Source organism: Peromyscus eremicus, chromosome 5, assembly GCF_949786415.1.
Source record: "Peromyscus eremicus chromosome 5, PerEre_H2_v1, whole genome shotgun sequence".
Classification (NCBI taxonomy): domain Eukaryota; kingdom Metazoa; phylum Chordata; class Mammalia; order Rodentia; family Cricetidae; genus Peromyscus; species Peromyscus eremicus.
In genome coordinates, this window is record NC_081420.1 from 29,787,509 (window position 1) to 29,814,859 (window position 27,351).

At 42.4% G+C, this 27,351-nt stretch overlaps 2 protein-coding genes across 2 annotated transcripts in view; both read right to left on the minus strand.

Annotated features, from left to right (window-relative positions):
• LOC131911238 (serpin B9-like) overlaps positions 1–26,821 on the minus strand; it is a 65,408-nt gene extending 38,587 nt beyond the window's left edge. Inside the window, exon 1 of the mRNA XM_059263217.1 lies at positions 26,569–26,821. The gene's annotated coding sequence lies outside the window, so the exon portion shown is untranslated. The remainder of the gene's footprint in view (positions 1–26,568) is intronic.
• On the minus strand, positions 7,698–20,258 carry LOC131911242 (serpin B6-like). Its single transcript, XM_059263221.1, has 6 exons — positions 20,090–20,258; positions 18,099–18,251; positions 15,228–15,345; positions 11,895–12,037; positions 8,479–8,634; positions 7,698–8,181 (listed from the first exon to the last, which is right to left on the minus strand). The coding sequence occupies exons 1-6, from the start codon at positions 20,252–20,254 to the stop codon at positions 7,780–7,782; spliced, it is 1,137 nt and encodes a 378-aa protein (XP_059119204.1). The 5' UTR covers positions 20,255–20,258; the 3' UTR covers positions 7,698–7,779.
• Positions 26,822–27,351: the final 530 nt, after the last annotated feature.

The following is a 27,351-nucleotide window of genomic DNA, read 5'->3' on the forward strand; positions in this document are numbered from 1 at the left end:
CTGTTCACCTACCTTCTTCTCTACCTGATCTTTATTAAATAGAGTGTTTTCTTTATTCATCCAGTAGGTTGTAGGCATTTACAGTGTTGCCATGTTTTGTTCATTCATGAATAATGCTGCCATAAATTTTTTGTATTTGGTTTAAATTGGATAATTTGAGCTCTCCTGAAATATATCTAAAATGGAGTTGTTGGGCTCCATGACACCTCCATCTTTAATACTCTGAGAACTTCTTAGATCAGTTTCCAAGGCCAGTGCATCATTTTCTTTCTCATGGAGACATCCTTCCTAACACATGTTATTATTTCTCTTCTCTCACCTCTTTTTACTGTTTAAATTAGCTTAAAATATATTAGATAGCATCATGTGCATACAATATAGTAGATAGCATTACTTCATTTTCAAACAAAATGTATTTTAGGACATTTACCCCTTGCCTATCTCCCCAATTCTCTCCTTAAAACCTCCCTCAAATCTCATTTATGCTTTCACATTACAAGTGCTCTTTAGGACCCTATTCCTCAGCCCCACTATTTCCTCTTCTTGATCTCCTTTCTGTCCACACGTACTCAAAGCAACAGCTTCTGTAGGGGGAAGACACTCTGCCTAGTTAAAAATTCACATGGTCCTCCTGTAGAAGCATTTCTGCGGGGTGTTTGTTTCTTCCATCTTTGGAGTTATGGCCTATATGGACAAGCTCTCTCTGATCTACCCTATTGTTCCCTCTCCATGTGAATTGCAGGCACTATCCCTCCTTCTCTTTCGAATGTCCCTTTGTACACATGTACATGGGATTACAGAATCTAACCAGAGCTGGAATGGACACTAGAGTCCATCAGCCCACCTTTTCACAATTTCTGCTGCATAGGAGAATTCCCTGAAAAGCCATTAATCCTTTCCTGTTCTGGGCACTTTTCTTTTTCAGCATACCCTTTTGTAATTTTCAAATTTTTATTTTTTATGCATGCACTCAGTTTTAGTAATCAACATAATTCAATCAATAAGAAGAAAACAAATATTTTTACATTGAAATTTGCACATATGATCATTTCTTTTTCTTGACTATGACAGGGCAGCCATTATATAGTAGCTATTCTAAACTCATTAACAAAACTCAGACCTCAGTAAGATTAAATTGAGGCATTTATGCAAGAAAATTCAGCTCTCAAGACATAGAGAGATGGCTGAGTGGTTAAGTGCCCTGACTGACCTTCCAGACGACCTGAGTTTGATTCCCAACACACATAGCTCAAAACTGTCTATAACTTCTGTTCCAGAAAACTGAAGTCCACTTCTATTAATCCCACAGATTAGAGGATAAAGACTGTTGACTTAAATAATCATGGTCAAATTAATTAAAGGAAGCTTTTTATAAAAAAAATATTTGTGTACAATGGTTATCTCTCCTTAAAGGTGGGTTTCAAAAGATCACTTTGCACATGGGTAAGATAAGGGTTTTCATAGTTCAGGAGTAGGGGGTTTCCAAATGGGGGATTTGGCAGGCAAATAGGCAGGTTTACAGAAGCAGAACATAAGCATATCAAGTTGGTCATAACAACCTCCTGTAACAAATACATGGCTGCAATGTATTCATAACAAGGTAGTCATAAGAGGATGGTCATAACAATGTAGTCATAATAATCTTTTAACAAAAAGGCATGGTTGCCATTTCCTGAAACAGGCAGCATAGAACCATTTATAGTTAAGGTTATAGGTGGAGCATAGCCCAATCCTTGAGAAACAGATTTAATCATAAACAGGAATGAATCTAGTATGCCTTTACTATAAGATAGCTTTTAAGCCTGCCTTAGTTAGAGTTTCTATTGCTGTGAAGAGACACCATGATCACGGCAACTCTTATAAAGAAAAACAATTAGTTGAGGCTGGCTTACATTTCAGAGGTTTAGTCCATTATTGTCATGGCAGGATATGTGGCAGCATACAGCCAGACGTAGTGATGGAGATGGAGAGGAGAGTTCTAAATATGGATCTGCAGGCAGCAGGAAGAGAGAAACACTTGGCTGTCTTGAGCATCTAGAAGCTCCAGTGACACACTGCCTCCACAAGACCACACCTGCTCCAACAAGGCCACACCTCCTAATAGAGCCACTCCCTATGGCCCTTGGGTGCCATTTTCATTCAAACCACCACTTCGTCCAAGATGGAGGCAGACTATTGAATCATTCCCTCCATTGTCTTATGTTTCCCTGTCAAATCCTTAATAAGTCCTTAGCTCTATTCTTATCAGGGTGGGAACAAAATTTGTAATGCCTCAAATTTTGCATGGGATGATCATTTATCTGTTTTGTTATAGAGAAAGAATAAAATTTTAAGGCCATATAATTTCTATATGCTAATAAGTACTGTAGGTAACCATTTTGTCCCCTTTGCCAAGGAGTTTCCTCTTGATCTAACATTCCAGTTGTCCATTGAGGATAAGGGGAAATGTATTCTCTTTTGTAACTGCTTCTCCACTGAAATTAGGACACTGTTGTCAGGGCCCAAGAAAGCTGGAATGTTACTCAGGGCAAGTAGGAGATTAGGGCAATTGGTATTCATCAGTAGCATCTGGTTTGCTGACCCAGCTGAAGATATGAGGAGCAATCACATCAACTAGACTGCTTTGCATCAGTTTTCAGCAAGTTCAGGGCTTTCCAGTTTTGTAGGACTACCAGTGGCTGGCATGGTGTAGACCACCTTGGAGCAGTTTGTAGTCCACAGCTGATTCCTTGATGGTATCTACCAGCTGAGTGGAACTCTGTCAGGATAACACAGACAGAAGTTAAAATTTAAGAACTCAAAGGAAACTTTTATATTTGGAGCTCCCCATTTGGGAATAGGCAATAGATAGGGAAGCTTAGGCTGTTGATTTACAGGAGTATTTATCTGGAGTCAATTTGACCTGTGATGTAAGTCTCATGATTTTTTTTTCGTGATTTCTTGAAATTATATTACCATTTGAAATCCATGTTGTAGAAAAAGCAGCTGAAAGGTGTCTATGAAACAGCAGGAGTAGACTAATGTCTTGGAATCATAGCAAACACTATGAGTTTTATATTTAGAAGATATATATTTTATTTACATTAGTCTATATTTAGAAGAAAGCCAGAGAAAATTTAAACTCTTGAGCTTGTGACTGATAATAGTATCCAGTGGTTTATCTGCTAATCAGAATTTTATTGATTTGGGTTAAATATTTGATTTTTGAAGTCTTAGTATAAACAATAGCATAGAGAAGGAAAGAAATATGAATCTTTTTTATCTTCTTTATACCTCATAACTTTATAATTTGTGTTTATACACCTTAAAACATTGTTGTAGATCCTCAGAATATATGTAAACTATAAATCCTTTTTTTTTCCATCTCATCATTTATCATGAGACGTAAGTGCTTGACTACTGAGAGCAATTATTATAAAGTATGTTCCTTTATATAAAGAAACAGTAAAAAGTTATTTGAAACAAGTTTTGCCAGTTTATTTTTATCACCATGAAGTCTGGCAACAAGACAAACTATAGGTCTCTGTCTTTCTCCACAGGAGACCTACAGCTCTAAAAAAGTGAGTCCTGAAGCCTGATTTAAAGGAACTACCAAGACAGCTGCAACCTTGGGGAAGGAGCTGGTGTGCTTGATGCTGTTAAGCTGACAAAGCTACAGTTACCCTAGCCTTCAGTACCATCAGAGATCTGAGAAGGTTAAATAATAGGAGTTTGGTAATGTTCTTTCTGTTTCTATTTTGTGGAACAATTTGAAGAGTATTGGTATTAACTCTTCTTTGAAAATCCGGTAGAATTCTGTGTTGAAACCATCTGGTCCTGGGCTTTTTTTGGTTGGGAGACTTTTAATGACTGTTTCTATCCTTAGGTCTATTTAAATAGTTATCTGGTCTTGATTTAACTTTGGTATGTGGTACCTATCCAGAAAATTGTCCATTTCTTTTAGATTTTCCAATTTTGTGGAGTACAGGTTTTTGAAGTATGACCTGATGATTCTCTAGATTTTCTTGTTGTCAGTTGTTATGTCTCCCTTTTCATTTCTGATTTTGTTAATTTGGATGTCTCTCTCTGCCTTTTAGTTAGTCTGCATAAGAGCTTGTCTATCTTGTTGATTTTCTCAAAGAACCAACTCTTTGTTTCATCGATTCTTTGTATTGTTCTCTTTGTTTCTCTTTTATTGATTCCAGCTCTCAATTTGATTATTTCCTGGCATCTACTCCTCCAGGGTGACTCTGCTTCTTTTTTTTTAGAGCTTTCAGGTGTGCTGTTAAGTCACTAGTGTGAGATTCTGCCAACTTCTTTATGTGGGCATTTAGTGCTATGAATTTTCCTTTTCACACTGTTTTCATAGCATCCCATAAGTTTGGGTATGTAGTACATTCATTTTCATTGAACTCTAGGAAATGTTTAATTTCTTTATTTCTTCCTTGACCCATTGGTGATTCAGTTGAGCATTATTCAGTTTCCATGAGATTGTAGGCTTTCTGTAATTTTTGTTGTTGTTGAAATCTAACTTTAAACCATTATGGTCTGATAGAATACAGGAGGTTATTCCAATTATTTTGTATCTGTTGAAATTTGCTTTGTGACCAAGTATGTGGCCAATTTTAGAGAAGGTTCCATGGGGTGCTGAGAAGAAGGTATATTCTTTTTTGTTAGGGTGGAATGTTCTGTAGATATTGATTGAGTTCATTTGAGTCATAACATCAGTTAAGTCTCTTATTTCTCTGTTAAGTTTCAATCCGGCAGATATCTGTCCAGTGGTGAGAGTGGGGTGTTAAAGTCTCCCACCATTAATGTGTAGGGTTTGGTGTGTGATTTAAGCTTTAGTAATGGTTCTTTTATATATGTGAGTGCCTTTGTATTTGGGGCACAAATGTTCAGAATTGAAACTTCATCTGGTGGATCTTTCCTGTGATGAGTATGTAATGTCCTTCTCGATCTCTTTTGATTGATTTTAGTTTGAAGTCTATTTTGCTGGATATTAGGAGGGCTACACCAGCTTGCTTATTAAGACCATTTGACTGGAAAGACTTTTCCCAGCCTTTTACTCTGAGGTAGTATCTATCTTTGAAGTTGAGGTGTGTTTCTTGTATGCAGCAGAAAGATGGGTCCCACTTTCATATCCATTCTGTTAGCCTGTGTCTTTTTATAGGTGAATTAAGTCAATTGATATTAAGGGATATTAATGATTAATTATTAATTAATAACAAGTGATTGTTAATCTCTGTTATCTTTTGGTGGTAGTGTGTGTATTTCTGTTCTTTGGCATTTACTGCTGTGGGGTTACCTATTGCCTGTGTTTTCGTGGGTGTATCTGACTTCCTTAGGTTGGAATTTTCCTTCTTGTGCTTTTTGTAGGGTTGGATTTGTGCATAGGTATTGTTTAAATCTGGTTTTGTCTTGGAATGTCTTGTTCATGCCACCTATGGTGATTGAAAGTTTTGCTGGGTATATTAGTCTAGGCTGGCATCCATGGTCTCTTAGTGTCTGCATTACATCTGTCCAGGTCCTTCTGGCTTTCAAAGTCTCCATTGAGAAGTCAGGTGTTATTTTGATCGGCCTGCCTTTATAAGTCACTTGGCCTTTTTCCTTTGTTGCTCTTAATATTCTTTCTTTATTCTGTTATATGTTTAGTGGTTTAATTATTATGTGGCGTGGGGACTTTTTTGGAGGGTCTAGGCTGTTTGGTGTTTTATAGGCTTCTTGTATCTTCATAGGTTTTTCCTTCTTTAAGTTGGGAAAGTTTTCTTCTTTCATCTTGTTGAATATATTTTCTGTGCCTTTGAGTTGGTATTTGTTCCTTTCTTCTATAGCTATTATTCTTAGGTTTGGCCTTTTCATGTGTCCCAGATTTCCGGACATTTTGTGTTATGACTTTTTTGGCTTTGGTGTTTTCTTTGACTGATGAATCTCTTTCTTCTATTGTATCTACACCAGAGATTTTCTCTTCCATCTCTTGTATTCTGTTGGCTATGCTTGCATCTGTGTTTCCTGTTCGTTTACTCAGATTTTCTATTTCCAGCATTCCCTCTGTTTGTGTCTTCTTCATTGTTTCTATTTCACTTTTCAGGTCTTGAACTGTTTCCCTCACATGTTTAATTGCTTTTTCATGGTTTTCTTGGCTTTCTTTAAGGGATTTATTGATTTCTTCCAATTTTTTGTTTGTGTTTTCCTCAATTTCTTTATTGATTTCTTCCAATTTTTTGTTTGACTTTTTCTCAATTGCTTTATTGATTTCTTCCAAATTTTTGTCTTTTTCTCAATTTCTTTAAGGGAATTTTTCATTTTTTTCTTGAAAGGCCTTTAGCATCTTTATGAAGCTATTTTTAAGGTCACTTTCTTCTGCTTCTTCTACACTGTGATGTTCAGGTCTTGCTGTTGGAGGAGGACTAGGTTCTGGTGAGGCCATATTGCCCTTTATGTTGTTGTATGTATTTTTGCACTGATGTCTGCCCATCTCCTCTTCTAATAGGTGCAAGAGGTGCCTGTGTCTGAGTGAGGTGCTATTGGTCCACGCTGTGCTTATTGTGTCTGTGTCTCAGGGTGCCACTCTGGGTACAATCAGAGCTCTTGGTCTGATTGGAGCTGGCAGATTCTGTATCTCAGGAAGCTGCTCTTAGCCCAATCCAAGCTGGCTGATTCTGTGACTCCTGGAGCCACTCTTGCTCTTATCAGGGCTGTTGGTCCAGTGAGAGCTGACAGATTCTGTGTCTCAGGAAGCCTCTGTTGGTCCAGTCAGAGCTGACAGATTCTGTGTCTCAGGAAGTCTCTGTTGGTCCAGTCAGAGCTGACAGATTCTGTGTCTCAGGAAGCCTCTGTTGGTCCAGTGAGAGCTGCGGATTCCCTGTCTAGGAAAGCTACTCTCGGTCCAATGAGGGCTGGTGGATTCCCTGTCTCAGGAAGTTACTTTTGGTCCAAGGAGAGTTCTTGGTCCAACGAGAGCTGGCGGTTTTGTTTCCTTGTTTCAGGAAGTTACTGGGGTCACAGGCAGGTGGGTATTGGGGCAAGGCGTAGAACTTGTAGATTGCAGGGTCCGATGTGGGGGTTTGGTGGGGGGGCTTTCCTGCAGGAGGTTTCCCTGCTGGCTGGCAACTGGGGAGGAGTTGGATGGGGGTTCCTGGCGACTGGCTGTATCCCAGGGCCTGAGTCCTAGTAGCAAGACTCTCTGGGTGCTAGTTGAGAGGATTTTAATTACCATTACTATCTCATTGTTTGTCATATGTCTTTTACATTATTTACTTCATCTTGAATTAACTTTGGTAGGCAATATAAATCTAGAAATTCATCTGTTGCTTTTAGATTTCCTGGTTTGGTAGGATAAACATTTTTTTAAGTATGTCCTCATGATTTTGAGTTGCTGCACGGCCTATAGTGATGTCTACCTTTTTATCCTAATTGTAGTAATTTAGATCTTTTCTCTTTTTTCACTAATTTGGCTACAAGGTGTCAATCTTGTTAATTTTTTTGAAGAGTCTACTGTTTCTTTGATTCTTTGTACTTTTTGTTTTTGTTTGTTTCTATTTCATTAATTTTAGCCCCATATTTGATTATCTCTTCCCATGCTGTTTTGGGATGCTGAAGCCAGCAACACCACACACAACCCAGAAATGCAATTTCAAATCACAGAAAAAACCCTCTAATGAGACAGACAAACAGTTATAAAGGTGGGATGCTAAAAGCCCTTTATTTCAAAATTGCCATTGCACTTATGGATAAGGTCACTTGGGTCACAGGCAAACCATGGAGAATGGGTAAAAGACTGATAGGAGCATCCTTTCCTCAGGGAGAGGAGAACCGGCCACAGAACAGAATGCCATTGGTCTGAACATGCTGAATGAAGAAAAGGAAGGGGTGGTCGGCACAGAAGCGGGGGGTGAACCTCAGGCACTTCCTCTTCATCATAGCAGCTGTAGCAGCAGCAGCCTCGGTGCCCTCCTCAGTGACCTCCACAAAGGACTTGTGCACAACCTTGGACAGGAACAAGTCTTCCTTAGAAGATATTCCAGAAAAGTCTGCCCTGTTGTCAAAGGCATCAGTCATGCCCAGCTTGCACAGGAATTCCTTCATGTCATAATTCTCCTCCAGTTTAAACCGTGGGAGGAAAACCTCCACCTCTTCTTTAAACATCTTGTCCAGCCTTGTCCACTCCATGAATTTCTCATAAGTTATTTCTTTTTCCACCTAGAAGAGAGTTGAAGACTTCAGGACAGTGTTGTCACAGGGCACTTGAGATGATGGGGAGGCTCTATACTGCATGGGGAAGTGCAGCTGTAAGTTAATATAGTAGCTGGGAGGGGTGAGTACAGCTCAGTGGTGAGTGTTTTTCAAGCAGGCTCAGGCCCTGGGTTCCACTTCAGCCTCACAAATGAATGGAAGACAAAAACATGATCATGGGAGCCTAGGAGAGCTGCTCCAGCAGAAACGCAAATGCCACTCAATTTTTCTCTCACAGCCCCATTAAGGCCCCACACTCCTTACTGTTCTCAGTTCAACATGCTCATCTGGAAGCATGATGATCATGTTCAGCTCATTGCCAGCATAGGGAAGCAGCAGAATCTTGGTGAATATCTCTCCAATATAGGTCATGTTGATGGTAAACTTCTTAAACATCATTTGAACAGGTTTCTCCTTATTCTGTGGATAGAAAAATATTAAATTGAAAGGAGACACAAGTGAAACATTGGGCAGATTCAATCAAGGAAGCCAGTCACTGCAACGAGGAATACTTGGCTTTATTATATTGTATATGTATGAGTATTTGGCCTGAATGTATGTATGTGTACCATATGACTATGTGCATTTATTACCTAGATATTTCAAAAAAGGGTGTCAAATCCCTCTGTAACTAGAGTTATGGATGGTTATGAGACACCAGTGTGTGCTGGATTAGAACTCTGCTCTTCTTCAAGAACATTTTTTTTTCTAATTATTGAGCCATCTCTCCAGTCTTAGGAGCATTTTCTTAAATTGACTTCTAGAACACTTCATCAGCCTCTCAAATACTTGTTTAGACTTTACATGCCCCAAGAGGCCCCTTTTTCAAGGCTTGGTCCTCAGGAGTGCTAGAATGGGAGGAGGTGGAATCTTGCTTGTTTGAGACAGAGTCTCACTATGCAGCTCTAGTTGGCCTCAAACTTGCTACACAGACCAGGCTGGCCTTGAATGCACAGAGAGCTACCTACCTGTTTCTGTCTCCCAAGTGTTGTGAGTAAAGGTGTGTGTCACCATGCCTGGCAAGGGAACAGAATCTCTAAATGGTGAGGGACAGAGGGAGGTGTTTGTGTCATTGGCATGTGTCCTTGAAAGGGATTGTGGGATCCTGGACTTTTCCTTTCTTTCACTTCCTGGTCTTGAGATGAACCATTTTACTCCAGTACCTGCTCCTAGGATGCCATTCCAGTACCCTTAAAACAGGCCCCAAAACAATGGGTTCATGTCATCACAGACTTAAACCTCTAACACTAAGTCAAATAAACCCTTTCTCTTATTAAGTTGGCTGTCTCCACACTTTAGTGTCAGAAAGCTGACTGACCCATTCGCCAAACACCTGTGATGTCCTGGGCCAACAATTTTTTTCTATTGGGGGGTCTCATTTATTCTCATAACTTTGAACATATTTCCAAATTCACTGTTCTAGCCTGGACTCCTCCCTGAACTCTGAAATAATGTATTTTATAGTCGATTTGACTCCTGCACTTTGATATTCCTTTGTATAGCTGCTCTGCCTACAATTCTTACATGCCCTCCTTTCACTTGCCAAAACCAATCTGTGTCCTTGACTTCTGTCACTTTCTCACACCCTGCATTTGACTCATTACCAAACTGTGTTGTCTGTCCCTTTGAAATATAGCCCAAATCTGACTTTATTTTTAAGCCTTCACCTCAGTCAGTACAGCCCTGGGGTACAGTGATGACCTCCTTGTCACTGACCTCAGCACAGCAGCCAGAGTTCCCAGCACAATGTAAGTCAGACCACACCACTGTGGCTGTACACCTTTGTGAGGTACCTACCACTCTAGCAGGAACAAAAGTTGAAGTCCTTGAAACACCCTGGTATAGAAAAGAGCCTGCCCTGCTTCCTGTTCTACTCCACTCTATCTTCTTTGATCCTACAGTCATAGGACTGTTTGTAGTGTTGTGTTAACTAGATTAAGTCCCTTTCTGCCCAACAAACTAGTCCTCAGACCTGGACCATTCCTCTTATGTCCTGGTGTCTGTCTGCTCACATACTATCTCCCAGTGAAGGTTTCCTCAGCAGCTCTCCTCTGCAACCGCACTCAAGTACAGCATCCTGCCACCTCCTTTGTATGTCTCCGAAGCTCTCCCACCAACCACTGTGGTCTTACCTAGGCTTATCTCCAATTTCTCTCCTCCAGGAAAACAAAGCTTCATGAGGGCAGACACACTCAACCAGTTAATGTCTGGTGCACAGTAGGCTCTTATGTAACATTTGAAGACCATATTAGTGGCAAATTAGTGAGCAGGAATACTGCACGTAATATAAATACAAATCCATATCAACAAAAAATCTTGTGCCTTTGGAGGCATGACAATATATAAGGATTACAGTCAACTTCTGATGAAGCCACAGACCAGTCTGTGTTGAGTGCAGAGACAAGGAAGCAAGACAATGCCTCTTGGCCCTGTACTTAGCAGGGGCCACAGTAAGTAGTTCCACTTATATAATAAATGGGAAAGGTCTCAGAAGAAGGCTTCTTGTTCTCAGTCCTATGCCCTTCCCCATGGACTGCTGGGGTCAAAGCCTTGGTGTGAGCATGGTCAGGGTCAAAGCCTTGGTGTGAGCATGAGGAAAAGACCTCATGCTAAGGGTGGTAGAGCAGGAAAGCAGAGTCAGTTCCCAAGAGCATCACCCCATGCAGGAAACTCCAGGTTTCACCCATTTCCTGCCCTCCTGGTGGGTGATGAACTTGTATGAGTTCAACTATAGTCATCTAGGTTTTCTGTTGTTTGCAGTTGAAGGGAGTCCTTATGTATATTTTGTCAATAACTGATTTCAAAGATAGAAATATTTTAATCAGGAAAATAAATCTTGAAATAAATTGCATTTCCTAAGAAAGTAGAGGTTCAAATTCAAGTTTGTCTGGGAGATCTGAGGACTGATTAAAATCCAGAATAACACTGGGCCACCAGCAAATAACATGCTCCAATCTCAAAGAGGTTGAATGTAGAGTCTATCCCATGAACACATCCTTTGTGTGCTTGTCTATAAGCAAAAATCTGTACTTATCTCATCAAACCAAGACTAATTTCACACACTGCTTCAGTGTTTACTGAGTACCGGCCATAAGCCAGGCACTCAGAAGCCAGCTGTCTGCCCTCTGCTCTTTTGCCAGCAGGGTGAGAAAGGTTCTTTTCCCACTGTATTGTTTTGTGGCAAGCAGCTGGAGTTGTGGTCCTCTTGAAGGAAGGAGAAGATATAAGACAATGCTTCTAGGAAGACACACTGAAAAGAAAGGAATGTGCACCACTGAGGGGAATCACGAGAATGGGCTGCATTCAGGACCACAAAGAGCCTCAGACACCACAGCTGGAGTTTAGACTTCCATATCTCCAAAGTTCTATGGCAGACTGTTTAAAGTACACTGCAGAGCTCTGCCATCAGGTCTGACTTCAACAGCTGTCAGTGAGAGAAGCAGGGCCCGGCCTGAACCCATGTAGACTGCAGCCACCATTGGCAACATGCAAAAGGAAAGGGAAGAGAAAGGCCTCTAAGCTGAGAGAGCAGTCCTGGCTGCTGAGCTGCCCAGAGACATGAGAGGCACGGGCTATGTGAAGCAGTTGTAGACTAGTAGAAGCAGCCTCCTTGTGTTTCAGAAGCCAGTGTGAACAGGGGACCTTACCCAGGAGTCGCCTCTGCTAAGCACTGTGTTTACCGTGGTAATTTTGAAAGGCATCTCCCTGGTGTCCTCTTTGTCAAACTGCTTCTCCCAGTTTCCTTTGAAGTAGATGGCATTCACAAGGACCAGCAGAGTGTCTGAATCCAGTGTACCTGGAGACAGCAACTCTCTGATTTTATCTGAAAGAATGAATTTTTAAAAAAAAAAGGAATTAAAAGACATGGTGGTTGGCTGAGAATGGCTTCCCTAGACTCATATATTTGAATGGTTGGTTCCCAGTTAATGGAACTGTTTGGAAAGGATTAGTAAGTATGGCCTTGTTGAAGGAAGTATGTCCTTGGGGGTGGTCTTTGAGATTTAAAAAGCCTGCTGCCTGTGGATCAGCTACTGCGCCAGCACCATGCCTATCTGTTTCCTGCCATGATGATCATGAACTAACTCTTCTAAAACCATAAGCAAGCTAATTTGATGCTTTCTTTTATAAGAGTTGTCTTTGTCATGGTGTCCCTTCACAGCAATAGAACAGTAACAAAGACAAGACCCAGCTGGCTAACTGAGTTGGCTGATACATGCAAAGGGCTGACAGGCAAAGAGCACCACCTTCTGCTCTGGTCAGGAGCATGGATAAGAGATTTTACTTTTTCTCAAAATAAAAGGACATTTGTCCTTAAAGCAACAACCCTGACATCAACATGAACACACACCTTCTTTGTTTTTTACGATTTATTTTAAATTAATGTTTTATGGTGTGTGTGTGTGTGTGTGTGTGTGTGTGTGTGTGTGTGTGTGTGTGTCCACATGTGTGCAGAAGTCCACAGAGGCCCCAAGTGTTAGATCTCCTGCAATTGAAATGATAAAATGTTGGTGTGGATGCTGAGAACCAATTCAGCTCCTCTGCAAAAGCAGTTTGTGCTCTTAACTGCTGAGCCAGCTCTCCAGCACCAAAGCCAAACTCTTTCAAAGTTTTAGTGAGAAGAAAAATAAGCCCCAAAGGTTCTGGTACAAAAACTTCACTATTCAAATAAACACATAAAATATATGAGTTGGTGCTAAACATGCAGTTGGAATTGAAACACATCACTTGAGCTGGAAAGAGACAATTGATGCCTACAATTTTAAGAAAGGAACTTTAGGTTGTTTTTAAATAGACCAATTACAAATTCAAATTTAAAAATATTTGAAGTGATAGATATTTTTAGCTTAATCTGAACATTAGAGAATGCACAGTGAAAATTATATGGAACGTTGTCAATATGTATATTTATGCATCAGCTTAAAAATAAATTGAAGTAGAATAGTAGTAATAAAATGGATCTTATAAGTATAAAGCAATCTACAATCACAGGTTAATGGGGGTTGGGCCCAACACCTACAGCCTGCCTAGCTAAGTAGAGTTTGGGAGCATCACCCCCAGAGAGGAAAGAGGTATAGACCTAGAAGGAAAGCATTCTGGACTCTTTGGGCACCAAGGATGGGAGAGACAGCAGCAGGTTGGTCGGTTATTGAACAGGTGTATCAAATACTGGGAGACACCACAGACAGCTGGGAAAAGCCGGGAAAAGCCAGATGTAGTGACACACCATTTAATCCCACCACTAGGAGCCAAGACAATCTATGTAACAGGATATAAGTCAGCCAGGGCTACATAGCCACTGTCTTAAAAGGAGAAATGGGAACAGAAAAAGCTCTGCAAAGCGTCAGAAACTGACAATATTTTAGAGACAGCTTTGTAAAGTTTTCATTTATTTAGAGCAATCTCCTAAACTGCTGGTTGTGATTTTACTGCCTGACTGTGTGGCTTGAGGGAAAAACTGCCAACAGTTGCAGCTTTTTGAACAGTCAGTAGCTGAAACTTCATTCAAACTCCAATGCACGATGAACCTGAGGTGCTTACGACAGCAGCTCCCATCTAGCTTCACACCACCTCACTCTGGCCTTGATCCTGAACATACATGAGCACTTCGTACTGTGCATGCCATGGTGTTATCCTATAAAATGCAATGCCAACCAACACTGCAGCATCTGTGATCTACATTCAAAGATTTCTGCTCTTGAGAGACAGAATGGCTTCATTGTGAATAACAGACTTTCACTTATTATCATGTTCTCATTCTCAGTGTGTAAGCATCGAATTATTACGTCTTTGGGGAAAGGAAGAGATGACTAAATGGATACAATTTCATATCGTATCCTTATCAGGTGGCTCACAACTGCCTGGAACTCCAGTTCCAGAGGATCTGGCACTCTCTGGCCTCTGCAAGCCCCTGCAAGCACAGGCTGCACATAAATGTATGCAGGAATATACACATACATATAAGATTTTTTATAAGTTTCAATTTATTGTGTCTTCTGATTGTATTGTATTAGATATGCCTCTGCCTCACTAGTATGCAAGTTTGACTCCATCTTTAATTGTGACAAAATTGTAAGTATCCAACAAACTGTTTTAAAATATATCTCTGTAGATCTATTATATAAATGTATCACTGTTTTATTCACTGTACAAAGTAGTATAAAAATTTCCTAGGCAAAAAGGAGTTGGGATGGGCAGTTTAAGAGTTCTGATTTAGGGGCTGGGTAGATTGGTGCATACCTTTAATCCCAGCACTCAGGAGGCAGAGACAGGAAATTCCCGAGTTCCAGGCCTACAGAGTAAGTTTCAGAAAGCCAGGGCTACATAGAGACATTTTAGCTTGAAAGAAAAAAAAAGTGTTCTGATTTCTGATTTAGGGCTAAAGATGCAGATCAATGTTAGAGAACTTTGCAAGTCCTTGATTTCAATCCCCAGGCATGTCAAAAAGAAGTCTTGATTTAAAGAACAAAGATCATTATTGTTGACATTTGAAGCGCTTGTGAATGCATTAACAATATGATTATTAACAATAGACTATAAAGCCAGGCATGGTGGTGCACGCCCTTAATCCTAGCACTTGAGAGGCAGAGGTAGGTAGATCTCTGAATTTGAGGCCGGTTTGGTCTACATGGGGAGTTTCAGGACAGCCAAGGCTACATAGTGACACCCTGTCTCAAAACAAAACAACAAAAACCGAAATAAAAATAAAAAGACTATACACAGACAGATGGCCTGACAAGTAAAGATGCTTGCTAACAACTGAAGAACTGAGTAGAATCCCTAGGACCCAGTGATAGAGAGAAAACCAACTCCTATGAGTTGTCCTGAGTGCAGGTGTGCATACAAAGACACAATAAACAAACCAATGTACCATTTTTTTTTTTTTAAGTAGGCTAACTGCTTAACAGGGACTGGGGTTTAGCTCAGGGGCGAGGTCCTGCTCAGCATGTTCAGGCCCTGGGTTCAAACCCCAGCTCTGAAAACAAACAAACAGAACAGATTGACTCTGTGTTCACCTTCTGTCTTTTTGGCCACCCAGGTGTTGATGTGCTGTCGGGACTGCTCTGTATCTCCCTGAAAGTCCAGCTCTTCCAACTCTGCTTCATAGAACTTGCGGCAGGAATCTTTAAAAGACTGAGACAGAGCAACATAACTACACAGCCAGGAAAGTGATTAGCACCAACAGCCTCCTTCCTTGATGCACAAAACCAATAAATCAAAATGTAATGGTGTACAGATGGGTTTTGCAAACAAATATACGGAAAGAGTGTAAAATCCAGCCCTCCTGTGTCCAGATCTCTCTAGTTTACTAATGAGGTAATTGGTGGGTGGTCTGAGTACCACTGAAAAGCCCGATGAGCAGCTGGATCCTAGAGGTAGTAGGTGAGGCTCGGGAGGTAATGGGGAAGACCCCCAGATGCAGTACTATACTGCTGTCACTCTAGGAGGCCACCACATGGCCAGAGTGAGGCTTAACTCCACAAGGGCTATGACACTTCTCCACTGCACAGGATGGACCTTCTACCACAATTTTCTATGCTAACAGAAATACAAATGTGCACCGTTCAAAATGGTGTCACCTACAGCCCCAGAACACCAGGGAATGGCCATGGAAGCTAAGAAACTGAGTATTTCATTTTAATTTATTTTATTTCATGAAGTGGAATTTGAAAAGCTATGTGTCCATGGTCACCATCTCAAGCAGCTCAGTTTTGAGGAGTGAGCAGTTCACAAAAATACAGTCCATGCTGGAATGGGGTTCGGTGGTGCAGCACAGAAGCGGAGGACCAGCCTGGCATGCATAAGGCCTTAAAGGAACTGATCACCAGCACCATAAGACAAACCAAAGTTCAAGCCATTTGCTGATATATTCTGTAAAATGTCAATGACTTTAATGACCACCCACATTCTGCCTTGTTACAACAGAAAACACAAATGAGCTAAAACTCCCATTATGTTGACAGTGTATATGGAATGGTTTCTCAATATTTCTATGAAATAGCTCATCTCGTGGCTATGTATTTAATTCCTCTTTGAGAGAACTGTTTTTATTTTTCATTTGCATATTTATGTGTGTGTGGCAAGTATATGTACACATATGTGTGGTGATATTGTGTTCCTCAAAATATTATGCACTCTAATAAACTTATCTGGGGTCAGAGAACAGAACAGCCACTAGATATAGAGGCCAGAAAATGGTGTCACACATGCCTTTAATCCTATCACTGCAAGGCAGACAGATCTCTGTGAGTTTAAAGCCACACTGGAAACAGCCCCAGGCATGGTGACTCACACCTTTAAACCCACAAAGTGAGCCTTTAATTCCAGGGAGTGATGGCAGAAAGCAGAAAGTTCTTTAAGGACTGAGATCCAGGGACTAGAGCTGGTTAAGCTTTTCGGCTCTTAGTTCAGTTCAGCTGAGATCCAGTTGGATGAGGACTCAGAGGCTTCCAGTCTGAGGAAACAGGATCAGCTGAGGAACTGGCCAGTTGAGGTGGCTGTGACTTGTTCTGCTTCTCTGATTTTCCAGCATCCACCCCAATAACTGGCTTCCAGGTTTGTTTTTATTTATAAGAACTTTTAAGATTCATGCTACACATATGTGTGTAGATATATACACATGTATGTACAAGTGTATATGAAGTCTATGTTAATGCTAGAAAGTGACTTGAAGTATCTTTCTCAAGAGTTCTGCACCTTATTTTTTGAGACAGCTCTCACTGAACCTCGAGCTCATCAACAAAGCTGGGCAGGCTGCCCAGTGCACTCCAGAAATCCACCCCTCTCTATAGCCTTCAGTACTAAGTTTATAGACATGAAACTTCATGTTGGGTTTCTATGTGGGTGCTGGGGATCAGAACTTGGGTCTTCATGCTTTTATACCAAGCATTTTATTTACCAAATGAGCATCTCTCCATTCCCTGAGGGAAACAGAATTATGATAAAGGATTTCAGCACCACAGTCTGAGTATCAGCTGAGTGGTCTTAGTGGAGCCAATCTCTCTACACCTACTCAACCACTGTAAATCAGGAGAGAGATGAATATACCTCACAGGGTCTCTGTTAGATCTGGATAGATTGTTTTATTACTTAAATTATTATTATATATTTTATGTGGATGTGTATTATGCCTACATGTGTATCAGTGTACCATGTGTGCCTGTGTTCTCGAGGGCCAGAGACTGACTTTTGATTCCTCAGAACTGTAGTTACCCATGGTTGTGAGCTGTCATGTGGGTGATAGTAATGGAACCTGATTCCATTCAAAGAGTTTTCAGGTTTCAGATTTTTTTTTTTTTTTTTTTTTTTTTTTGTATTTAGTGATGTTCAACTTCAGCATGCTCAACAAAAACCAACAACAACAACAACAAAATTTCCAAACTCAAGATCAAAATTGACAAGATTAAGATTGTTCAAGCCCCTGACAGGGAAGGAAATGAACACTCTGCTGATATCTCTGGCCATCTGGGAGAGCAATGGAGCAACACATATTACAGTCTTAAGGCTTCATCTTCTTTTCACAAATGTATCTGCCAGCAATGCACACACATGGGCTTAATTCCACATTCAGTAACTCACTGTTGGTAATGGCCCACACTGTCACCCACACACAAGCAGTTCACTATGTCACTGCACATCTATACTCAGGACAATCAGATGATGGCTAACACTGAACAGTGCAGAACACACACATCACCCTGTATAACAAGAACCTATTTCTGGAAAGGGGCAGAGGTAGAGAATGGCTCTTGCTTAAATATTCTGTACAATAAGAATATGCTCACACGTGGTTCCAAAGCATGTAACCAAATACAATATCACATTAGTGGGAAAGGCAGTACGGTGAATCCTTAACCTACCGTCTCTGAGAACCACATGATACTTACTTCTAAAAGATCACAAGTCTTTTCTCCAAAGAGCTTATTAGCTGTTTTGAGCAAGTACTGTGTTCCAGGCTTGTTCACTTCGCTGAGAAGTGACTGGAAGCCCTGGTGGACATCTCCACCTCCACTGCTGCTGCATTTATCCAAAGAAAGCGCCTGAAATCAAAACATTAAAACACAACTTCAGCAAGCCCAGCTATACGAAATGAGTCAACACTCAACTCATTCTCAAAATCTTATAGATTCTTGCTGCCACTCAAAGAACCACCCAATCAAAGATGAAAGTACCTTGACTGCTCCCTCTCTAGGGCCCTGCCCTGTTCTCTGTCAGCACTGAGCAGAAATGGCCCTTCACAAGCCCAGCTCTTCACGTTCACTAGTTGTGCTCTGGCCTCATGCATGGCTGCCAAGCAGACCTGCCATGACTCCAGTGCAGCCAGTTCTGACCTCAGACCATGCTGTCTCTTCCCTGCTCTTGGGTCTGGATGGCTCCAGCACTGTCTGCCCAACAGAATGGAGGAGAGTGACCCTGTTCCAGCCTGGGCTTTAAAAGGCCTGGGTGCTGCTACATTTGTTTTCTTTGTTCCAAGCCATCATGGTGGTAGGGAATCCAAGCCATCCTCCAGGAGGCCACATGGAAAATCCTGGAGTAACTGCCACCACATAAACTGTGGGTGGCCAATGGGAGACCTGCAGCTCCCACACTTTACTCCAGGGTACTCTTGAGGAGTGAGGGATAAGAGATTTAGATAGAAGGATAGAGGCGAGAGAAAGACAGAGCAACACAGGATAGCCTCAGGAAGGCCTAGATCCTTATCCACTGGCTCCTCTTGCCTGTTCTAAAGGGTATTTATAGGAATGCCAAGGGGCAGAGCAAAGACCTCCCCCTAGCTCAGCCAAGTGTAGACCCTTCTAATCACCTAGAAACCATGTACATGGTCAAGTAATCCTCTAATTCAGCTTCTCTGGGTAAAGCAAGCTCAGATCTCACTAGGAAACCCTGTAGCCCTCACAATAAAGCTGCTTGAAAGAGATGCAAGACCCCAGCCAACAGTGAATACCTAGATGCCAGACTTCAGCTACAGTTCTGCACACCTTTCAAGCCTTTGACAAATCTACACAAATGACTTCAGTTGCTTCCATAAGAAACAGATGAACTGCCTATCACTAGTTACAATAGCTTAGAACTGAGAGAGAGAGAGACAGAGAGAGAGACAGAGAGAGAGAGAGAGAGAGAGAGAGAGAGAGAGAGAGAGAGAGAGAGAGTTTAAATTGAAGACAAGCCTCTACGCCCTAACTCTCTTCAAACAGGAGGCAGGCTGAGACAGCAACAAACACAGTATGTCTTGTAAAAATGGAAAGAAGCTGCCAAGACTTAACCAGAATGCAAAGTCATTGCCCAAGATAGTGTCCCCTCTTACACCGGGACGTTCTGTCTCTGCAGTTCATACACCTCTGTAGCTAAAGCACTATGTCTAAGACGAGCCCTAATGTATTTGTACCTGGTCTTCCAGCCAAGGCTGAAACCATTCCAGTGTTCCTTACCAGTGAAAAAGCTGAGATTCTTTAAGGGACCCTGGTTGGTTTTTTTTTTTTTTTTTTTTGGCAGGGGGTGGAGGGGTAGTTTCAAGACAGGGTTTCTCTGTGTTGCTTTGCACCTTTCTTGGACCTCATTCTGGAGCCCAGGCAGGCCTCGAACTCATAGAGATCCTCCTGCCTCTGCCTCCTGTGTGCTGGGATTAAAGGTGTGGGCCACTACCACCCAGCCCCTTAGGTGTTTTTACTCTCACATACACACTGTGAGCACCAATGAGTCAGTGACAGGATCCTAACAGATGCAGTGCATCCTTCCTCTCAACTCTCCAACCATACCCCTCTGTCATTTCATTCCCATTTGTTCCTCCAGATGGATTAGTTTTTGAGACTGAGAACGTGGAGGACCAGCTCAACTGACAGTCCATGGTATTAATCTGGTGGGAAATGGTGCTGGTTACCTGAATCATCTGGCTTGCAGTGTTTCCCTTTGCCCCCATGAAGACCATGGCCAGGGCGGAGGAGATGCTCATGGGTGAGAAAAATACATTTTTTGAGCCGTCTTCACCCAGTATTTTCAAAAGGTTTAAGGCAAAGGTGCCATTTGCTTCCTGCAGAGAATCCATGATAGCGAGTCTGGAACGAGGGATTGAATCAGTATCACATGAATACAGGCTGATGTGTAGGCTGGGTCTTCACTCTCACTCACACAGTGATGCTGCACCTCAGTGAACACAGGGAAAACACAGCCTGGAAATGAAAGGTCACATGCAGAAAGTGATACAGCCCTGCTGGGGCTAACTCAGGCCAGCGCCTTGTCTTCCTCATGTGCAGAAATCAGTACACGGGGAACCAGAAGGAAATGGCTCAGAGGACAAGAGGCAGGTAAGGACCCACCAGCCAGGAAGTCCACAAATGCAGCAGTGCAGGCTGGAAGCAGGCAACTGTAGAAGCAGGGCCTGTCAGCTCTGACATCATCCCCATGCAGCTGTCAAATTCCCTTCCCCAGTTAGGCAGAACAACAGTTCTAAGATTTCCCATCAGCTCCTCTGAGCAATGGCTGGGAATTCACAGAGCGTGGGAAGTGGACATAACAGGCCACAGGGAAGGGAAAGGTGCCCATTTGTAGTGATCTGAACAGAATACACAGCACAGCTTTACAGCTATAACTGTAGTCAGGTGGACAAAGAACCCAAAGACACCAAGTTCCCAAATCCTGGAACCTGGGGAAGATTCTTCACCCAGGAAGAGATTTTGCGGTAAGAATTATAGATCTTAAGATGAAATGTCTTGAATTATTCAAATGGTCACTAAATGTAATCACATTCAGTCTTATAGAAGAGGGGTGTTCATTGGAAGACAAGCAAGAAGAAATTAATTCAGAGAAGTGAGTTCTCTAGATCAAAGGACTGTGGCCAGCCATGATACCTGTAATCACAGCCCTGGGGAAGCTGTGGAAGAAAGCTCTCTATTTCAAGACTGGTTGAGATGCAAACAGAGAGGAAGAGGGGTTGAGGGGGAATCAGAACCCTGAGATTTGAACTGAGAATAGCAAAGGAATGCAAACTGGTTGTGACAGTGTAACAATCCAGGGCACAGCAGGGGGACCACACAGAACCCCCAGAGACCAAGAAGTGTGCAGACACATCTGACCTTCTACTAGGCTTACTTTAGTGGTTTCCCAGGATGGAATTATCACAGGGAGCATCCTCTCCCTGCAGAAACAGGACTAGAGCTGCCTTGTTCAAGGTCTCCCTGCCATCCCACTGTGGCTTAGCACCAGACACTCACTCCTGTTGTGGCCAAGCATGTGTCTAGCTAAAATAACTTTGGGTTTCAATCCCACCTTCATGGGGATTTGCAAGACCCCATCCAAACACCAGGTTTCTTCCTTCCTTCCATGGTATCTCTCTGCAGTATTATCACTTGAGTTTTCTTCTATATGAGCTGCAAATTATAGGAAGTAATTTGTTCCTAATCCAATATTCTCCAGGCCTTTTGGACTACTGCACTTGACCTGGGAACTTTAATATTTAACATTCCTAGAAGGAGTGTAAATAGTGCTGAATTCTTTTGTGCCTTTTAAATCATCTTATTTGCCTCATTTAAATTTATTTATGGACTCAAGACTTTTTATTTAAAAAAATCCAATTAACTGGCATTTTTTTCTTCTTGGTGCACAAAACTGTCCTTATGTGGCTAGTGAGAATCTCTTTATATAGGTTACTTGACCCTGAGCTGTTGGTCTCAAACATCCTGGCTCCACAGTGTTGCTGGAGAATTTCTCTCCAGCTCCCGCCACCAAGTCCCGCCAGTCCCAGAGCCCACTTATAAAATAAACATACAGACTCTTACATTATTTAAACTGCTTGGCCATTAGCTCAGGCCTGTTATTGTCTAGCTCTTACTCTTATATTTAGCCCATTTCTATTAATCTTTATTTTGCCACATGGCTCATGGCTTATTGGTACCTTACATCTTCCTTGTCCTGATGGCGGCTGCAGTGTCTCTCTCTCCGCCTTCCACTTCCCAGAATTCTTTTCCTTGTCCCGCCTATACTTCCTGCCTAGCCAATGGCCAATCAGAGTTTATTTACATATAGCGATATCCACAGCACTTCCCCTTCAGATATTTGTAACTGAAGAAAAACATTTGATTATAAAAGTTGTTGAGTTATGCCAAAATATAAATTTTAAAGGTACCTTGACTTCAAAATTTGGATATAAGGATATGTTGCTTTGGAAAAGAGTCTCTGCTTTTGTTTCCAAAGAAAGCCAGAGACTATGGATTTGTTCCAGATTAAGATACATCAGGTTTGACCAGCCAAGACCCCCTGAAAGGTCTCCAATGACACCATGGCCCAGATGATTCAACATCCAGAATGGTTTCAAGGCAACTGGCTAAGATATACAGCCTCATGGACTACTCCATAATCCTAAAATATTCTTTGTGTCCCCATAAGATACAGCACCCCCTTCCAGCAGGAAGTAGTAAGAGAAACTACGCCCAAATTCCCAAATATACCAAGCTGACTTTGGAGATACATAAAGGTTAAAACCTTCCTTTTTAAGAAAAGAAAAGGGGAAGTGCTGTGGGATGGTCTGTATGTCAAGTGTGTTGCTGATTGGTCAGTAAATAAAACACTGATTGGCCGTTGGCTAGGCAGGAAGTATAGGCGGGGCAAGGAGGAGAATAAAGCTGGGAAGTGGAAGGCTGAGTCAGAGAGACACTGCCAGCCGCCATGATGACAAACAGCATAAGAAGATGCCGGTAAGCCACGAGCCATGTGGCAACGTATAGATTAATGGAAATGGATTAATTTAAGCTGTAAGAACAGTTAACAAGAAGCCTGCCATGGCCATACAGTTTGTAACCAATATAAGTCTCTGTGTTTACTTGGGGGTCTGAATGGCTGTGGTTCTGGCGGGTGACAGAGATTTGTCCTGAGGTGGGCAAGGCAGGAAAACTCTAGCTACACCACAGCAATAAAAGAATACTGTCCTGAATTCAGTCTTCCAGACCAAAGGCATAGTTGTTTCTTTCAGAAGAGTGTTTGTGAAGCACTAACGCTGAGTGCTTGAAGAAGAGACCGAGTATTGGTGCCAATGTAAAATACAGCTGGAGAAATGGCTCAGTGGATGGGGCCTGACATGCAAGTGTGAGGACTTCAGTTTGAAGCCTCAGCACCCATGTAAGACCAGTCAAGGTGGCACATACCTACAGTCCCAATCCTGTGAGATGGGAGGTGGAGACAGGAGAATGTATAGAAGCTCATAGGCCAGAAGCCTAGCAAATGCAGAGGCAAACTATGAGACCCTATCTCAACGAGGTGAAAGGCATGGACCCATAGCTGAGGTTGACCTTCAACTTCCACAGGAAGGCAAGACATGTGTGTCTACACCAACACAACACAAGTGTGCATGCATGTGTGCATGTACACACATGCACAAACACACACACATACATACACACAAACACAAAATCCAACGCTATGGTTGGGTATATCAGTTGACAAGATTGGATAGATGCTGTCTTTAAGGCCCCCATGGGCCATACTTTAAATTAGATCATCATTGCAAGTTCTCATACATTCTACTCTTGTGAGATCCACTGGCACTTGGAGGCATTCATATCCACACTCACTACTCTTCTCTTTCACTATATGGATGCTTCATAGCAATTAGAGTGTATTGAACACATCAGTCACAAGATTTTTAGACCCTTGCTCTATGAATACTATACAGTTCATACCTCTTCATATATATCATCTGTTCTAGGTCCAAACATATTGTTATGGTGATATTTTATTTGTGTTGAAATGTGGTTTTATTTGTATGTTAATAAATAAAGTTGCCTGGGGGTCAGAGCTAATAGCAAGCCATAGCAGAAGCCAGGAGGTGGTGGCGCACATCTTTAATCCCGATCACATGACAGGCAGATCTCTGTGTGTTCAAAGACACCACCAGCATGGTGGTGCCTTTAATCTCAATACCAACCATAGAGACCTAGAGGTCTGTATAGACAGGCAGTGACAAGGAGGTCATGTGGTTGGGTTTATAACCAATGAAAAGGCAGAATAGAAAGTCAATAAAAAGACAGACACACAGGAAGTAGGTCTCTTGCTCAGGGGAAGGACGGCAGTGGCAGCAAAGGGTAAGAAGAAGGGTTTTAAGTCTCAGCTCTCAGCTACTGCTCTGACCTCTTGGGCTTTTAAGCCTGCATTTGGCTCTGTGTTTCTTATTTAATAAGACCGTTACATCTACATATTGTTTCGTTATTTATTCCCTTATTTTGATGCAGTGCACTGTCCAACTGCTTTCTAGAAAGAATACAGCTATTCTGGTTTCTTCAACATCTGAAAATTGATTATCCTTCCATGTTACTGAGTCTGGCAGGGTCTAAAAAAGGTTACATGTGACTTTACATCCTTAACTTTCAGTTACCGTACTGCTTCCCGGTTACCAGTTTTGCTGTTCACAGGCGTGATGATATATACTGATCCCAGATCCATCTACTACTGTCCCTTTCCAACCCCAGCTCTGAAAGCTTATGGACTTATTCCTATTTCTTATATTCAGAAATGCCCAATTTTGTGTCCCTCCCTGAGCTCCACTCATGTGTTTTGCTAGACTCTTAGAGGATTCTTTCAAACTAGCAATTCAAGAAAATTTCCTCTTCACTCTGGAAACAGTTTTGAAGGTACTGCTCATTTCTCACAGACTGATTCTGCACTCCCCTTCCACATCACCTACTGGTCAGATGCTAAAACTCTTGAACTGACCTCATCCAGGACTTCGCCAACATGTGTTGCTGTGATAAAATACTCGGACAAAAGCAGCTTCAGTGAGCATGTACTTTGGCTCATTGATCCTCATACCTCCAGAGTTCAGGGGGAGATGAATGCCTGCACATTCAGCTAGCTTTCTACTTTTTATGCAGCCCAGAGAACGGTGCTGCCCACTTTTCTGGTTGGGTTTTAAACCTCAGTTAATCTAATCAGGATAGTCCTCAAAGGCCTGGCCAAGACACTGACCTAATCAAGATAGTACCTCACAGTACTCCTAAGTGATTCCAGAACCTGTCAACTAGAAAGTCATCACCAACCTTCTCCAAGTCCAGGCACACACAAAAACCAGCATTTGTATGGCACTTTGAGGCCAGTGGCTACAGAGATGGCTGATGAGAATGGCAGCTAAGTGATGGGGTCAAATACTTGTACCTTTCACCAGCACAATAGCCCAGCACAGAGCTGAAAGTCTGAAAACAGAAACTGGGAAACAGAGGGATGGTGTTCCATGTGATCCTACAGCATATCCTTGCAGGTTCTTCCTGGCAGATACTGGGGTGGTGGGGGACATAATTGCTGATTATTCTAATTCAATCTACTGCTATTGGCCTGAGTTATTTGTAACTCACTAAACTAATTTAAAGGTGCTTTGGACAGGAAACGGCCTAATAGAATTTTAAGTACAGTTATTCCTGGATATCTAAAGGATATCAGTTGGTATCTGAAGATGCCAAAATCCTCAAGTGCTCAATTTACATATGTAAAATAACTTAATATTTGACCTAACCAATGTACAGTACACGCTCCTGTGTACTTTAAATGGTCTGGAGATGAGTAAATACCCAACACAATGTAAGTGCTGGATAAATGGTCCCTGTTACCATACACTGTTACAATGTTTGGAAAACAAGAACAGAAAAAGGTCTATGTATGTCTATACAGCCTCAGGCTGGCTTCAAACTCTTATCCCCCTGCCTCAGCCTCCTAAGTGCTGGGATTACAGGTGTGTGGCCAACACATTTCAGTTCTCCTACCATGTTTTCTGTCAGATTTTGATTTCTATTTGCTATTTCATGCTGACTTCGTATGAAATTCATGTGTGGGGATAGTGTGGGGAGACCTGCAGGTATAGGGAGCCAAATAAACATGGTGTATTCAGCCAAGAGCCCAATGCACCCTCTCTGTGTCAAGACACAAGTCGTAGCGGATACAATCACTCAGGGCAGCCATGAAACACTGGGACACTCCCATGTATACTGATAACAGTGGGGTCATTCCATGTGCCCCAGGACTATAAAGTTAGTCCTGATCACACACAGTTACCCAAGGTCACTTGATACATCAGCTCCCACACCCAGGCCCTACACTACTGGAGGAAGGAAATGGCACCCTCCGGAAAAGTCGTACGTAGCACAAGCAATTGCCTCCCAAGTGGGCCAAGAAATACTAAGTGCCAAACCCCACCCAGCTTTCCCTCACACCCAGCTTCCTGACACCACATGAATGTTAGATTCCCATACTTCTGATTCTCAAAACTAATGTAAGCAGTAAAGGAGAAAGAGCAGGCCTGTGGCTCATGGCAGAGCCCTTGTTCAGCAGAGCAAGGCTCTGGGTCCATCAACAAAACAAGGAGGGAGGAAAAAACTAACTCACATGCCAATTTCATCTGGCACAGAAACTCTGTCAAAACTTTTCACATGTCCTTCCTCCTAGCCCGACAGACATCAAATCTCGCAACAATTCTTCTGGCGTGAGTTTAATGGGAAAAAGTTCAAAGATCTGGAATGGTTTCTCTTAAGTATCTGTTTGAAGGCCTCCCTGGATTTGCTGGAACTTCCTAGCACAACAAGGGCCGCGCCCCTGGTAGAGCCAAGCACACTGGACAGGAAAGAGGGGCTAGAGCACTCAGCCCTTGGCCTGTCTCCAAGCCCCACTCCCCACCCCAGATCCCAATTCCTATCCAGGTTGTCACCAGCTGCGTCTCAGGGGTTTCTAGGATCACTCGTGACAGTGACCGAGGGGCATGGGTGATCACCTGTACGTGGGACCCCAGCGCAGCAGCCAGGTTGGCTCTGAGTCGCTCCCATCCCTAGCCAGCAGCTTCCTCTAATGAAGCTGGAAGGATGCCATGTCACCAGAGGGCCAGGACCACAAGGCTACTAAGCCAGCCTCTTCAAGGGTCGCTGAGGGCACTGCACAACAGAGGGAACCCAAGCTGGGACCACAGGACTCTAGCTGCCTGCTATCCCCCGCCCTTGTCCCCAGCACCCCTTCTCCCCAAAGCCCTGCATCCCCAGAGGGCCAGGACCACAAGGCTACTAAGCCAGCCTCTTCAAGGGTCACTGAGGGCGCTGCACAACAGAGGGAACCCGAGCTGGGACCACAGGACTCTAGCTGCATGCTACCCCCGCCCTTGTCCCCAGCACCCCTTCTCCC